Below are 16,253 nucleotides of genomic sequence, written 5' to 3'. Positions count from 1 at the left end.
GCCGCGTCGGGAACCGCCCGGGCCAGAAAGACCCGCCGGAGAGGAACCCCCCGTGACAATGCCGCGGCAAAATCAAGCAAGACGCCGTCAAACGCCTATACGATGCATGGGGAAAAAATGCATCCATCCGCCCATGCTTGTCCCCCAAACTCTCTCTGCCTTTGATGACCCGCCGCAAAGGTGCCGTGAGCTGTACCGCCTGTATCTAACCAAGACAAGAGACAAAGATAAAACATGAAGATGAAAATAAAAGGACAAAGAGGAGAAAGAGGAGAAAGAGGACAAGGAGGACAAGGAGGACAAGGAGGACAAGGAGGACAAAGAAGAGGAAGAAGAGGAAGAAGAGGAAGAAGAGGAAGAAGAGGAAAAAGTTAAAAGAAGAAAAAGAGGGAAAGGAGAAGAGGAAGAAATAAAAAGAAACCCAAAAAAAAAAAAAAAAAAGTCAGTCATCATCTACTCGTCCGTCTCTGCACCGCCGCTTTCCCGTCGTTCTTCTCGTCCTCCCTCATCGATTCCGTAGAATCCCAAGCCCGTCCACGACATGTCGCCTTTCCACTTTGCTGGCCCTCTGGGCTCTTGCTCATCCTGTCTTGGAAAACTCTCGACTCCACCCATCCGCCACGACGAAAGTGGCGAGTCGAGTCAACCGTAGCTCAGCCAATATCAAAAACAAGCGGTTCCAGCCGTTTTACTTTTCCCACCCCACACCGGTCGCCAGACGAGCCCGCCGTGTTGCGAGACTCTGCGTATGAAAGTAGCCGTCTTCACCGTGGGCCCTCGCCTCGTCTTTAAGCACCTGGGGCTGACTGCTTCAGCATGACCTCGCGGGCGTAAAATTCCACCAGCATGGTTGCATATGCCTCCAGGTCTTCCACTGGAACGGCGAGACGAAAATCGTTCAACACCAAAAACTGAATTTCTAGATGATTCAGCTCGGCAAGCGGGAGACCACCGACCTACAAGTTGTTTCTTCGTTAGCTTGGTTGCTGCCTCCATTCCTTCCTCCCTCTCACCAGCAAAGTACCCCCCCCCCCCCCCCCCCTTCCAGATCGCGGAACAACTCAGAAAATTTACCTTGGCATATCGAGAGTTTGTATAAAACACATCGGAGAAGAACTTGCTCGCACACGTCACGCCGGCAATTATTAATCTGTGAATGTTGAAGCTGTCCACCACGAAATAAGTGGCCGGGCTCACGATTGCGCCCTGGTCATCTGCTGATCGACTGGTTGGCCCACTCGCTGCTGTGGGCGAGTCAGTCATTTCGTCGTCATTGTCGTCGTCATTGTCGTCGTCATTGTCGTCGTCATTGTCGTCGTCGTCGGCCAGGTCGGAGTCACTTTCATCAAAGTCATGAGTGTCGTCCCTCATGGTAGTGTCTCTCTGCCAAGTCCCGGAAGAGGCCGGTTGCGAACGAGGCGGCGCTCGAATGCGGGCCCGCTCGCTCCTCACCACCAGCTCGTTCACTCGTTCCGTCATGCGGTCAAAGTAGACTAGTAGGCTGAGAAACACCTCGTACGTTGTCGGGCAGTACTTGTGGATGCGGGATAGGTAGCTCATAATGGTGATTCCGGGAACGTTTTTGCCGTGAAACGCCAGCACTGAGTGGCTCAGGGGGCTCATATGCGAGCCAGAGTCGTTGGACTGACTTGCTTGCTGCTGGTGAGCCACGTTCCGCTGCATGGCGTCGTGCTGAAAATCGTTGGTAGTGGTAATCTTGGTGAGCAACGCAGCCACCATTTCGATAATGTCGGCAATGGGCATCCCGCTAATCTCGTACTTGATCTGAGCTGTCGAGTCCAAAGACGCGGAACTGCCTTGTCCAAGCATTTTTGCATCCGTCAGACTCTGCATGTGTGCCAAGTCTCGAACATGAATGACGGTCTGTTGTGGCTCTTGCGAGGTCTCCTCTGTCGAGATTGACTCGACATGGCTGAAGGACGATGATGCCAGCGAGGTGTCGGGGACATGGAAGCTTTGGCTGGATGGGGGGGAAGGTTGCTGTTGTTGATATGCTGCATCGCTTGTTGGATTTGCATCGTTGCGCAAGGATTGCTGTGCCGCAGAGACAATGTCTCCAATCTGTGGTGCCATGGATGCAACCGTGGCATCGTCGGGGGGCGAAGCACTATCACTAGCGGCTCGGGTTGAGGAAGAAGGTGGCGGAGAGGGGATTCTGAAGAGGCGCGTGTTCTCCGTCGAGACGGCGCCGCCGGTACTGGGAGGGGCTCGAGTCGCGGCTCGAGTCGAGCTACTACGCCTCCTGCTGCTCGGCGAGCCCTCGGTGATGTCGCGTCGTTGAGATCGCAGTGTCGAGGGAGCGGCGCGTTCTGGTCTGCTCAAGGACGGGCGGGGCGGAGAATCTCGTGCTTGTGATCGGGAGTGGGAGCGCGGGCGTTGTGGGGGCGACGACTGGTGTTGTTGTCGTTGATTCTGCCGTGAGGAAGGATTGACAATCATGTCATGGAATCGAGATAGATCGGGTACCAAGTCGCCGATTATAGCGGCCATCGCATCGTATCAGCAGGCGAGGCGATGTGACGAGAGCGGAAGCGCAAGACGGCAGTTATCACGACTCTGGCGGTCTAGACAAACGGTGGCTAGCAGTAGACGCAAGACGACGTTAATACAAGACGTGGGACGGATGTACTAAGTTTGGAAATGCAAGATGAAAATGACCCAAGACAGGAGGCACAGGCAATGATGGAAGAAGCAAGGGGAAGAAAAAAAAGTAACTGGCACAGAACGCTGTTCACTTGAGGAATCGACCGATTCAGTGTTTCTGGACAGAAGACACCGAACCTACGACTGGGGCAGAGGGGAAAAGAAAGGCCAGGCACAAAAGGAAACTTGGTCGAAAGACGCTAGTATAGGAAGTAGGTTAGGTAGGTAGGTTGATGTTGATAGGTAGGAGGTAGCTAGCTACCTAGGCAGGACCTCGATGGGTGGGGGGCCGCCTAATAAACGGATGACACGGGGAAGATCGGATGGTAGGGGGATGGTAGCGGATGGCAGACGAGAAGGGCCATGTCGAAAGCGGGACGGATAAGTATGGCGAGCCAGCCGTTGACCGAGGTCAAGGATAGGATAACCAAAGGACCGTCATGTTCCACCGACAGCGACTCCGGATTCCAAAGGACGTTCCAAGGTGTGCAGACCAAGCCAGGGCGGACGACGAGAGAAGCCTAGTCCGGGGCCGGTATATGGCCGGCGAAGCATCGCAGCGACGTCCACTGTTATCTGCCGTCGAGCCAGCCATCCTTCCACGGGTCACCACCGACCTGGATGAGGGAATTTCGCCCGGCTCTTCAATGCGTCCCCTGATTTTCTTTCCTCCGCCCCCCCATGGCAGTGTTACACTTGCGCCGGCGCAAAAGGCAGCAGCTTTCGCATTGGTGTTTTCCGCGGTAAGCCCAGGAGGGCTGATGGGCCAAGGGACGCACGCGGCTAGATAAGCAACGTCTCGGCAGGGACAGGAGCGGCAGGCAATTTGTAGGCCAAAACAGCATGCGCGGACATGGGAACGAGTGCACACACAGCACACGAGAGGGAAACTTGTGTGTCAAGGGCCCGGATGAACACGAAGGAGACATGGACCAACTTACGTGATTTTGTAGATGCTGCAGCTGTGTCTGGGATATTGTACAAGACGACGATCTAGCTTTGATGGGATAAAACATATAAAACACCAGACGTCTGGTCCGGTAGGTGCAGGCGAGCGCACTGAATAAGCACTGCTGGTCGGGACTCGGGAGCAGAGATGATGCGTCGCAAAGCCGTCTGGCGCGTGCGTACCTGAGGAAGAGGGAGGAGACGAGCTGAAGACGACTAGACGATGCTGGGAGTTCCGCAGGTTGCTTGCGCGAGAGCAAGCAAAGAGAGAGGTATGGTATGGTATGGTATGGTATGGTATGGTATGGTGGTGAGGAAAGCAGGAGCAGGATCTTGACACGGTAGTAGACTTGGATGCAAGTGACGCCACAGGGGAAGGAGCGGAAGGAGCAAGCTGGAAGGAGCAAGCTGGAGGGCAACCGCCAACCACAAGCTGGGCTTGTGCTGGGCTGTGCTGTGCTGTTGCTGTTGCTGTGCTGGGCTGGGCTGGGCTGGGCTGGGCCCGTGGCGGAAAGCACCGAATCAGCTGCAACTGTGCAAGGTTGACCCCTTTTTTTTTTTTCGTCGCGGCTCACCGACAGAAGAGAAGAAAAAAAAAAAAAAAAAAAAAAGCAGCAAGAAACTCCCCGGGAGAGAGGGGGAGAGGGTGAGAGGCGGCGTCACGTCAACTGGCTCAACGCCAGCTTCACGCGGGAGGTGGCATCCGATAAGGTTTTAGATTTGTTGGCTTCTCGCTGCCATCAGGACGGAACCCGGGAACGCTTCCCCCTTGGGACTAGGGAGGGCTTGGGCGGGCTTGGACCAGGGTTTTTTTTTTTTTTTTGCCCTCCCGGCGTAGCTGGGCTCAGGCACGGGCGACGTTGGCATCCAAACGGCGAGTCAAGATTGGGGGTCCGGGGGGAGGGCATAAGGCATAAGGGGGAAGGTCTGGCTGGTATGTAGGTAGGTAGGTACCTAGCGGCCAAGTACCCAGCCCGCGCGACGCGAGCCGCAGCGCGACTTGGCCAGGTACGCATTCTGCGAGTCACGCAAATCACGGCCAACGCATGCCGCACGTGGGGTCGTCTGGGCCAGAGCAAGCTGTCAGGTCCACACGAGACGGCCTTATCGCGAGTCGTAGGCCTCGGAGAACGCGACGTTCCAGCCCAAGCCACTGGGCTGTTCTCTCGAATCATGCAGCAAAATAAAAAAAAAGTTAAAATCCTCGTCGCTGCCCTCGGCCGTAGCGTAGCAAGCAGCACAAGCAGCAAAAAGAAAGAGAAAAAGAAAAAGAAAAAAAAAAAAGCACGACGGGGGGTGGGGGGCAAAAAAAAAAAATCAAAAATCAAAGATATAACGCTCACGCCACCACCAGACTCCTCGGTCACCCGGTGCAGGCAGACTTGATCCGCCGCTTCGACGTGCCCGCTTGCTGCCTCGATCCACCTGGCCCGCCCATCCTACCGATCCCATCGTGCAGTCACCAGTGCAAGCTTGCCTTTTCGTCTTCTCCAACCATCGTCCAAACCGTCGCGAGTCGCCGCCACGGCCGTCAGTTTCCCTACCAGTCTCCCCGATTACCGAGTCGAGTCGCAATGGAGGATGCCCGTCGTCATTCCGCCCTTCTGCATGACATTGCACGCCCCTTGATCGCTCATGCATCGGTGGCATCCGCACCCGGCGTGCATTTTCCGACGACTCCCGCCCGTCGTGCAGATTTGCAGCTCGGCTCAGCTCAGCTCAGCTCAAAGGGCATCCGTGCTTCGACTCGGGCGTTTTTGCGCTCATCAAGCATCCGCAAAACGCGAGCAGCCGCTGCCTGTGCCCCCCTCCTCCAGCCCACCCGAGTCTTGTTACATGGCGAAACCCGGGCTTTCGCTCTCTCTCTCTCCGTGTCTCACTTTTTTTCCCTTTTGTAGTCGTTTTTTTTATACACCGCCAGACTGGATGGATGCTCTTGGTCCCTTGGTTTTCGACCCCATCGAGACACCACGTTCGTGCATCTTGGTCTACATCATCTTGTCTCGCGCCTTGCCACACCGCTTCAGGGCGGTCTTGTCAACCTTGTCGCAGCTGAACTCTTTTCCGTCTTCTCTTGACCCCCCTTTGCGTGATCCTGCCTTTGCCTCGTCTCGACTTTGCAACGCGCCCTGGCCCTCCAAGGTAAGCGCAAGATTCTTGCGTCGCGTAGATTACGTCTTTTTCATCCTGTCAAGACGCTTAAATAAGGGATTCAAAATCCAAAAGAAAGCCCAAGAAAGAAAACAAAGACGGAGGGAGAACGGGAGAGCGGAGAGTGGATGAGATATATATATATATATATATATATATACGTAAAGCCAAGAAAAAAGAAGAAAAAAGAAGAAGAAAAAGACCTGGCATTCGTTCCGTTGGTCGCAAATCTACCCACGTATTATACAGAAGCGTCATGTCATCTCGGTCCATCGTAGGCTCAGATTGCTGGTCACAACCCTGGCACCCAGTTCGACCCTGCCTCTCTCCAATCCTAGGGCACTGATTCTACAATGCCAACCTTCATCTTGCGCGCAGTTTCTGCCTCGGTTTTACTCGTGCCGAATCTTATACTCAGAGTCCGGTAGATACAGGTGCCGGTCAGCGCCCTCTTTTGTTAGCACCACCATCCGGATGACACCACCTGAGCTGCCATCCCACTTGATGGCCTCCCTTAATGCGCCCTTGACGAACTCGACGGCCTCTTTCTCGTCCATCCCTTCCTTCCAGTGGGCATCGCAGTAGCCGTAGATGTATGTGGAACCAGAGCCACCGATGGCGTAGGCTTGCTTGTGCAAAGAGCCGCCCAGAGGGATCGAATACACCTGGCCGCCGAAACGCTCGTCCCAGCCAGCGATGATGAGTCCGGCACTGCACGAGCGTCGTCAATGAGATGCGTGTTCCTCTTAGGCGCACAAGGGTCGACCCCCAGCCGTGGGAAGCGGGGAGGCGGTGTTGACCTACGATAGTCTGTCCTTGTTGGCATAGCACATCTCTTGAAAGATGGACGCGGCTGTCTGCGTCGTGGGCGGCTTGCCGCTTTGCATGGCGAACAACCCCAGTTGATACTGAACAATGTCGGCGACAGCTTGGGTGTCTGCCGCTGAGCCGGACCGGCAGCACCAGATGGTGTCGTGCACCCTCGTCAGCTTATCCGTCACTCGGTTCGCAATGTAAGCCCCAGTGGTTGTTCGTGAATCAGCACCTGCCAACGGCGGTCAGCCCTTCCGCGCGTGACACGCGTTGCCGTGTCGCAGCATACCAAGAATGACGCCGTCTTTGAAGGTGACCGCCATGCTATGTTTCCTGGTCAGAATGCGAGGGGCCCTCCGTCCGAGTCGAGCGGCTGCGTCTTACATGGAGGTTCCCAAACTACAACATGGTTAGCACGCGTCTCTCGTGCTGTGCGCTAGTGCTCAGATTTCATATGCTTACTTTACCTCGCCCTTCTTGAGGCGCTCCATGTCCACGTGGATGCCATCTAGTCAAGTCGCCTCAGTATCTGGAGAGCGTTGGCAGCGGTGGCAGCGCCGTCCTCAGAGGCTCACCTTCGTTCAATACGCCTTTGTGGCCGAATTCCATTATTCCGAGTTCGAGGACCTGGTTGAATAGATCAGGGGAATGCTTCGCGTGTTGTCTGGCAAGTGATTGGGGGGGGGAAGGGGGGAGAGTATCGGTTGACGACGTTGTTCAATGGCTTGTTGCTTGCTTAAGAACGCAGTGGGTAGCTAAGCAAGCATGCATGTCTGCAAGCTCACATAGGCAGCTCCCCGACCACGCAGCCTCACGGGGCTGTCACATGATGCGGCACGTGATGCAGGCGAAAGTCGTTTCGTTCTTCCTTTTGAAGAAAAGTCGGCAATGCGATCAACATGTGTATGAAACGGATTACAATGATAAGTCTTGTAATTTCTCTTCTTTTTTTCATATCCATTTCTTGATTTATTTTTCGTTTCGGTTGTTGAAGGCGGTCCAATCTAGAGAATACCAAGCCAAGCTGGGCATGTAATGCACTCGGGCTTTGAACGACAGCCATGATATTTTGCAACAAAATATAAACATGTATTTACAGTCTATGCGTTAGGGGAAAAAAAGAATAAAAGTTAACGAAAAAAAAAAAAAAAAAAGAGTAGACGAAATAGGCTATGATATGTTCGCATCTGCCAGCTTGCTGCTCAACGGCTTGCTCAATGCCGCATTTCCATCAGCCTCAGTCGCCTCCCTCTTGTCCTTGGCACCCGCCTTGGCTTTGTTGTCGTCGTCAGCACATCCGCAGTCGTAAAAGTCCCCGATTTTGGTGCAGTCAAACAGGGCCTTGTCCAATCGTTGATTGACAATGTTGTGCACGGCACAGAGCCACCCGGCTGCAGCGTTGCGACTGCTCGTTTGGGGAGGGTGCTTGCTCAGCATCTCTCGAAAGTGGCGCGCGCAATCGCCACAAGGATATAGTCGCCCGAAGAGGTGGAAGAAGGACTCGAGGGTTTTGCGATCGTTGTCGGTGGGTTTGTCGGGGAATTTGGCAACCATGGTGTGCAGAAACTTCCACGTGGCCCGGCCAAGTTCGGCTCTGTCATGAAGTAGTCAGCAGCGCAGGAGGAGCAAGCAGGATTTGGGGAGAGGGGGACGTGTGACAGGCAGGCCGAGAGGCGACATGACGGGCGGAGGAGCAGGAGTGGAAGCGGAAGGGGAAAGCAGGAGTGGAAGCAGGAGTGGAAGCAACGGGAACAAGACGCACTTGAGGGTCGCGTTTTCCAGCTTTGGGGCGATGGAGTCGCCGTCGGACAGGTCGGGTATCGAATCCAAGTCGATCTTCAAGTCGGATTTGGGTTCTGCTGGTGGCGGCGCCGTTGATTTTGGGTCGGCGGCGGCGGCGGCGGCGTCGGCGGGCTGGGTGTCGCGACTGGACTTGTTCGAGGACAAGACAGCATGGCGAGCCCCTGAGGTGCCGAAGAGATAGGTTATGCTGAAAAAGACGACGACGGCCAAGAGCATGGTCAAGCTGAGATGCTGCCGACGTGCCATGGCTGGGCGACAAGGTCTGCGAGCCAAGGTCTGCGAGCCAAAGAAGTCTTGTCCCCGAGTTGCTGATGCGGCACAAGGTTCAAGGTGGCATGGCAGCCAGCAAAGCCAGGCACGAATCTTGACATGGATGGAAAGCTTGTCGACTCGGAGGGACGAGGCGGTCGAGGTGTCACTGTCGGGCCGTCAAGTCCGCTGGGTTGTGCCGAGGGGCTGTCACGGCGAGGAACAACCAGACGGGAAGACAAGGGGGTGGGAAGGGGGGGCGGGCGAACAACAAGCCATGACCATGTCAATCTGATTGGGCCGCCTTGTCCGCCCTGGGCTCTGGCCCTTTCAAGCCAGCCAGCCAGCCAGCCAGCCAGGCCAGGCTCATTCCCCTAGAAGAAGAAGAGGAAGAAGAAGAAGAAGAAGAAAAAGGCACCGAGTACTGCGACCATCCCTTGAGTCGTCATCATGGAGCAAATAGGCTCGATTTAATGCGTCCAACTTCGCTCCTTGGCCTTGGCAGCGGGAAAGGATGCACCGGTCTTGCGCTATGAGTCAAGTTCGGTTCCGCCCGGAGGGTACAGGTCAACCGACCTGTGTCCCCCCCTTGTCATCCGACCCCCCCATAATAACTTAACTGACCTGACCATTGCTGTGGGCTATATATCGCAGTACATAATACCCAATAAAGTCACACATTGAGTGGCGTCACACTTTTGGTGCAACAGTTATGAGCCCGGGAGGGAAGGTCTTACCAAAACCTGTAACTTCCTAATATCTGTGCAAATTGCACGTGGGTCAAGGCTGTAGGTTCGAATCCTGGTCAGATCATTAGTAACCAACCACACCCAAACCCAGTAGCTAAGCTCTAAAAAGTGCTATAATGGGGTTATGCACTTAAGAAATATTCCCTTAATGTAGTGAAGTGTATCAGCTTACTACCTATTGACCTAGCTAGCAAAACTGGGGGGTGTATCGCAGTACATAATACCCAATAAAGTCACACATTGTGTGGCGTCACACTTTTGGTGCAACACTATACTCTTAATATAATTAGTTTATTAGGGAATAGTGGGTCAGGTCACTTTATATAGAAAACTATATAGAGAAGTACTTTCTCGGATATTTTACTAGGTTCTTAGGTAGGGGTACCTAGTAAAAGAAATTAAAGAAGTCGCTTTCCATAGAAAAGTATAGGGAGAAGTACTTTCTCTGCTGTTTTATTAGGTTCTTACGTAAGGGTACCTAATAAAAGATATTAATGAAGTCACTTTATAAAGAAAATAATACAGGAAAGTACTTTCTCTACTTTTTTTACTAAGTTCTTAGGTAGGGGTACCTAGTGAGAGAAGTTAAAGAAGTCACTTTATATAGAAATATATATATAAGGGTACCTCTCTTTCTATTTCTAGAACCTAGGTACCTACCTACCTACCTGGTACCTAAGGTACTTAATAGAGGTTCTAAAAGTCACTTTATATAGAAAAATATATATAAAGGTACTTCTTTCTACTATAGTACCTAAGTACCCAAGAGGTACGTACCTAATAAAAAGAAAGGAAGTCGCTTTCTATAGAAAAGTCTATATAAAGGTACTTGATTTTCTTCTAATACTAGGTTCTTAGGTAGGGATACTAAATAGAAATATAATAGAAGTCACTTTCTATAGAAAAATATATATAAAGATACTTATAGTCTAGTGGCTACTGTAGATTAACGGATCCACTACTCTTTATTAGCGTATCTCTATATTAGGAAAGAGCATTGGTCAGGTCAGTTAAGTTATTATGGGGGGGTCGAATGACAAGGGGGGGGCACAGGTCGGTTGATATGTAGTCTCTTCCGCCCGCTGGGTGTGGCAAATCACTGCTGCTGCTGCTGCCGCTGCTGCTGCTTCAAGCCTTGTCGACGCCATGGACCAAGCATCGCGTTACCGGCGGCAGCTTGTAGAAACGCTGAAAAGAGAAAGGAAAAGAAAAGAGAAGAGAGGAGGAAAGAAGAGGAAGGAAAGGAAAGAAGAGGAAGGAAAGGAAAGGAGAGGAAAGGAAAGGAAATGACGGCACTGCCGCTCTAGTGGAAAAGGTAGGGCTGCCTATCAGCTTGATGTTTTGAAATGTTTGCCCTGCATCGCCATGATTTCAGGTCCCAACTTCCGGGAGTGGCATTGATGATTGAATGAATGGGGCCAGCCCAGCCCCATGAAACAAGCGGGGATCCATCGAATCATTCATTGATCAATGCCTTCAAAGTTCAACGCTGGCCAGGCTGCTCCCAGCCGTAATGTGCTGGGCTGCACCAGACCGTTAACCCAGCCCCTAGCCGGGCAAGTTATGGCGCTAGAATCGGCTGGGGACATTATCATGACAGCGCCGTTGTGCAAGCCACCAGATATAGACATGACCAGATACAGTCCATCGGCCGCCGCGGGCCAGGCCTTTGTAGCCCACGTGTGGCTATCGATAAATTAGGTACACATGTACAGTACTTTCCCAGCTTACCCACGGCTGGCCACGACAAGTCTGTCTGCACTCCCCCACTCCTGACCATCCGTGGATGGGTGCGTTTCATTTCATCATTTCTTGCCCTGGCGTCCGTCAAGTCGGTCATGTTACTAATGTTCTCGTGTTTCTTGGCTGCGCAGCCGCCGCAACCCGCAATGGCATCCAGCCAGTCGGGATTCAACCACGTCACCACCATGAGCGCCTGACAAACCAGGCACCAGGTGCAAACTACGACCTTCGCGTCCAAGTTGGATGCGCCGCGCCGTCCAAGAGTGGGGAGGAATCAACGGCAAGGGACACGACACGCAATTTTTCTGTACCAGCGCCCATCATCATCATGGCAGCACACGTCATTGGCAAAAGGCCAGACACGCCAGACACGCCAGCCAGACACGCCCATGATGCCAACTGGACCAGGAGCCGGCCATGTTTCAGAGTCGAACCAAACACACCGGATGCGTCCATCCTCACGCAAAGTTGTTTGGTTCAATGTTCTCTCCTGCCGCGAAGCTGAATGGACACCCGGCAGTCATTCTCGTCACTTGTGGCGCTGGATATTTTTTTTGTTCCTTTGTTTCTGCTCTGCCGAAACGTTTCGCCCGGTCCTCTTTTCGGTAGCCCCCAACGGAGGAGCATATCAGGCATTCTGAAGTTCTGAGCCATCGGATGACGGGACCGAGAGGTTTGGGTTTGGGAGTGGGCGTTATGCGTTTTGCCGTGATTGCGGCATCCCCACTCTCCCCTGTCAATCCGGAGTCCGGACCATGTGGCTGCTGCTGCTACTACTACTTGCTCCTGCGTACGTATTGCAGACTGACGGAGTGCTGATGCTGATGGTGCTGCTGGTGGTGCTGCTGGTGGTGCTGCTGGTGGTGCTGCTGCATATGTGGTACATAATGCAGGAACAAGCAGCCAGCCAAATTAGTGAGCGGACGAGACAGCAAAGCAGAGACATGCAGCAACCAGGCTGGACCAGGGGAGTCCCGAATGGAACCCCAGCTGCTCTTGTGAGTCATTTCAAAAAGGTTGTCTGGTGCGGACCCATCACGGAGTACCGAGTCTGGACACGGAAAAGAAAAATAAAAAGACAGAGACAGAGAGAGAGAGAGAGAGCCAAAGTAGCCTCATTGTCCCCCCCCCACCAATTTTCCTTTCCATCATCATGCCTTTGTGCAGCTCGGACATGGCCCATGCGAGCCAGAATTGGAGAATGGATGGTTTCACGTAGTCTGTGGACGGTGCGATGGATCGAAAGCATCATCGTTCGTTTCTTTGGCATCGCAACGCATCGCAACGCCACGCCCGCGTCGAGCAAGCAAGCCACAAGGCCAGACGGAAGGCGGCCTCAGCCCCTGGGCCGACGGTCGTCAAAAGCCCGTTCGTTGTATGTATGCGTCAGCGCTGCGGTTGCGGGTGCTGTTGAAGGGATAAATAGTGGGGGGTTTTAGATTAGATTAGCTCGAAAAGCAACCCTCCTACATAACACATTTTGGCCCCATGGTCAGTGGAAAGAATTCATGGTGATGAGACTGGGACTTCATATTCTCTGCGACGTTATTATATTTACTTTTTTATCCTCTTAATCTTCTTCTTCTTCTTCTTCTTAAGGTTTTTTTTTTTTTTTAAGTCTCGTATACCCGGTTTAAGCATCCGATCTGCGAATTTTTACTTTCCGTTAGGACATCCATACTAGTACGGAACGTCATAAACCCTTTTTTTTTTTGAAACTAAATACTACAAACGACCGAATAATTATAATTATAATGCAAAAAAAATCCTAGCTGCGGTTAGGTCAGGTCTATAGCTGCGTGTGAAGGCCTATAGAGTTCCTAGCTGCGGTCAGAAAAATCCTAACTGCAGTTAGGTCAGGTCTATAGCTGCGCGTGAAGGCCTATAGAGTCCTTGGCTGCGGTCAGAAGAAGAAAATTCAGCTGTAGTTAAATCGAATGATTAGACTAATAACTGCGTATAAGGGTCTATATCGAATTTAGTGGCTGCGGTCACTCTTGCAATACCTAGCTGCAGTCAGAAGAATTCGGCTGCAGTTAAATTAAGATCCTATAATGCCTGGCTACGGTTAGAAGAATTCGGCTATGGTTAAATTAAGAAAATGCGATTTAATACGACTTTATCCTTACGAGATTACAATTTAAGATAAATAATAGAACTACTAGCGATAAAGGTAGATATAAACCTAAATTGGCTTAAAGTTGGGAGCTACTAGAATTACTGATTACAATAGAAACCTATAGTTTAAGTCACAAACTAAGGTATATTTGAACTAAGCTGGATTGAGGATGAGGCGATTTTGTTAGGGTAAGTAGCGAAATTATAGATAAAAATATGCTATTTACCTTAGTATAATGTGAGGCTATATTGCTTGAAAAGTGGGAAGGAAGGAAGAAGGTTATACTTACGATTTAGGTAAAATGTAAGGAAGAATTTTTTTTTTTTTTAGAGGAGGACTTTTCTTTCTTTTCTCTTCTTTTAGGGAGTCTAGTAGAATTAGTCTAGTGTGATCTAGTAGAATAGTCTGTAGAACTTATTAATAATTTTTATAATCAATTAGTAGAATAATTAAAGAATTATTAGTCTTTAAAGAAATTAACTTATAATTTAAACCCTTTAAAGTCTAACCCTTTTTTTTTTTTTTTTTTTTCTTTTTTTCTTCCTTTTCTCTCCTTTTTTCTTCCCTTACTAATTAAGTTTAAAAACCTATAAAACCGTCTTTAATAGTGGAAACTTTTAAACCTTTCAAATACAGTAATACCAAACTTTCGTTAGTTAATAATCGACTATCTAGATTTTTATTTAGATTTTTATCCCGCCCTCCCTCCTGTTATCTAAATATCTATATTTTACGATTAAGATATAGATTAGGGCATTATTTTAACCCCTCTCTTATAGTTCTTAAGACTATTATTTATTAAATTGAGAGATAATTAGGAATACTAAACTCATTCACTATTAGATCTATTTTCTTTTAGTTTATTTTTTCCTGCTTATTAATATCTTTATTTAGTTCCTCTAAAAATGGAACTTAATAGAGAATTAGCAAAAGAATCTGAATTAGTATAAGCCGAATTAATAAAAGAATCCGACTTAATAAATGAATCCAAATTAATAAAACAACCGGCAATTATATAGAATATAATACCTTCCCCTTTCCCTATAGCTATAGGAATAGGCGTGATTTCGTTCGCCGGATATCTTAAAGATAGACTACTATAGGATTATATCGATAATTATTTAGCAATATCTGCTATAGTAGGCGGCTATATAACCGCTTACTACGATATTATTATAAAGAATATTTTTATTACTAGCTTAAGAGGAAAGGCCTTTATTTAGTATAAAAACTTAGACTATAATAAACGAAAATGGTCTGACTTAGTAATAAATTTTATTAAGAAATTTAAAGATCTAGATCCTTATATTAAGGTAATAATTCGAAGGGAAGTTTTCGATTTCTATCGAAAGAAAGGTAAAATATTAAAAGTGTATATAACCCGTGCAGATAAGCTTTCTGCAAAGGTTAAGTCTATTAATAAGTAACTACTACTTACTAATATAGTTCTTAGTATATCTAATAGAGAGGTTGACTAATGCTTATATAAAAGAGTCGCTAATTGCCTTTATAGTAGAGGACTTTAGAAAGGCACTATAGTAATAACTGATTTAATGATATCAGACTTAAAAAGTATTATTTATAGATGCTAAGTATTATCTGGTAAGAAATTACTTCCTTTAGAAGATAATAATAAACCAGCCTTAAGTTTAGACCCCCTTCGAATGATACTAGACTAATAGGCTAAAAGAGATAAGAAAATAATATATTAAATAGAATAGAATATAAAAATAGAAAAAAGGATATTTAACTTTATCTAACGACTAAAGGCCTTTAATATAATGCGATTAGCTAAAGGCATAAAACTATATAATTAATACGGAAAATCTAAATACGATAATATACTATCGACTAGTGAATTAAGTTCGGGACTTAGTATAAGTGCTTATACTAAGAATACTGAATTTTAACTAAATGCAGATTATCATTAGTATTTTAATTGCGGAGAATGGGGCCATATAGGCTACTAATATTCCTTAAAGAATTGTATTAATCTAACTGAATTTAATAGATATCGATAATAGTAGATAAAAACTAGCGAATAAATAAAACATAATAGACGAAAGGAACTAGATTTAATAAAGAACTAATAGACCCCTTTAATTGCTAATTTGGTGCAAACAGTTAGAGATGCGGCAGATATTCTGCTAAGGGGCTTTAAAAAACGTCCAGCTCTTATAGCATATACTATTAGAACTATTTTATATCATTCTCCTTATTATATTAAGATTAATGATGAAAATAATAAGAAAACTATAGCGGTATTAAGAGGAAAAGAAAATCACCCGGTAATAATAAGGGGCCCGAATAAAGTAATATATAAAAATATACTAAAAGCGGCAATAAATTTCGATAGTATTAACCAATACCGCATTAAAGAACTTTTAAACCTAAAAGATAAACTAGAAATATAGATACAGACTATAGGATAATCTATTCTAATTTATCTTTTACTAATCGTCCTAATTAATTATAGATAAGCTCCAGCTTAGGCATAGATACTACTAGAAATTACAATAGAATAATTTTAAAAAATACTGCTATTACTGCGACTATATTTAGAATATATTTTGGGAACCTCTAATATGCCCTTTTTAAATCTATAAGTTCTATTATAAACTCTAGCTATACTAATTTATCTTCTACCGATTATTCTATATTAGATATAAAATGAGGATATAGTTATATAAGAACTACTACGCAAGGAATTATTATAACTATATCGACAATTAAAATTAGAAAAAATCTAAGCGATAGAAGAATATAATATCCCACTATTCGACTTAGGGTAATATTTAAAGAATATAATTATACCTATTAATATATTATAACTCCTCTAAGTCGCGCCAATTATTAGATACCAACTTTTACACCTTATATAGTATAGGCGAAAGCTGAAAAGTAATACTATAAAAGCTATTATTTCACACTTAATAATACTATTTTATAACGATAATAAGAATAAAAAAAGATAAGTAGTAGGCAGTATAAATTATATTATTGCCTTTAATAAT

General features: G+C 47.8%; 3 protein-coding genes across 3 annotated transcripts; all 3 read right to left on the bottom strand.

The window, feature by feature from the left end:
• Positions 1 to 788: 788 nt before the first annotated feature.
• UV8b_06711 (uncharacterized protein) lies at positions 789 to 2,511 on the bottom strand (the record flags this gene model as incomplete). The annotated part of the gene is made up of 2 exons (XM_043144208.1): positions 789 to 956; positions 1,075 to 2,511. 2 exons carry the CDS (start codon positions 2,509 to 2,511, stop codon positions 789 to 791), a joined length of 1,605 nt encoding a protein of 534 aa, XP_043000143.1.
• A 3,644-nt stretch (positions 2,512 to 6,155) lies between these two features.
• On the bottom strand, positions 6,156 to 7,185 carry UV8b_06710 (uncharacterized protein; the record flags this gene model as incomplete). The annotated part of the gene is made up of 6 exons (XM_043144207.1): positions 6,156 to 6,474; positions 6,568 to 6,808; positions 6,866 to 6,900; positions 6,961 to 6,975; positions 7,039 to 7,084; positions 7,152 to 7,185. 6 exons carry the CDS (start codon positions 7,183 to 7,185, stop codon positions 6,156 to 6,158), a joined length of 690 nt encoding a protein of 229 aa, XP_043000142.1.
• Positions 7,186 to 7,746: 561 nt separating this feature from the next.
• On the bottom strand, positions 7,747 to 8,625 carry UV8b_06709 (uncharacterized protein; the record flags this gene model as incomplete). The annotated part of the gene is made up of 2 exons (XM_043144206.1): positions 7,747 to 8,170; positions 8,339 to 8,625. The coding sequence occupies 2 exons, from the start codon at positions 8,623 to 8,625 to the stop codon at positions 7,747 to 7,749; spliced, it is 711 nt and encodes a 236-aa protein (XP_043000141.1).
• Between the last annotated feature and the right edge of the window lie 7,628 nt (positions 8,626 to 16,253).

This window comes from Ustilaginoidea virens, chromosome 5 (assembly GCF_000687475.1).
Source record: "Ustilaginoidea virens chromosome 5, complete sequence".
Lineage (NCBI taxonomy): Eukaryota > Fungi > Ascomycota > Sordariomycetes > Hypocreales > Clavicipitaceae > Ustilaginoidea > Ustilaginoidea virens.
Note: the sequence above shows the minus strand (reverse complement) of the source record. Positions and strands in the feature narration are given on the sequence as shown.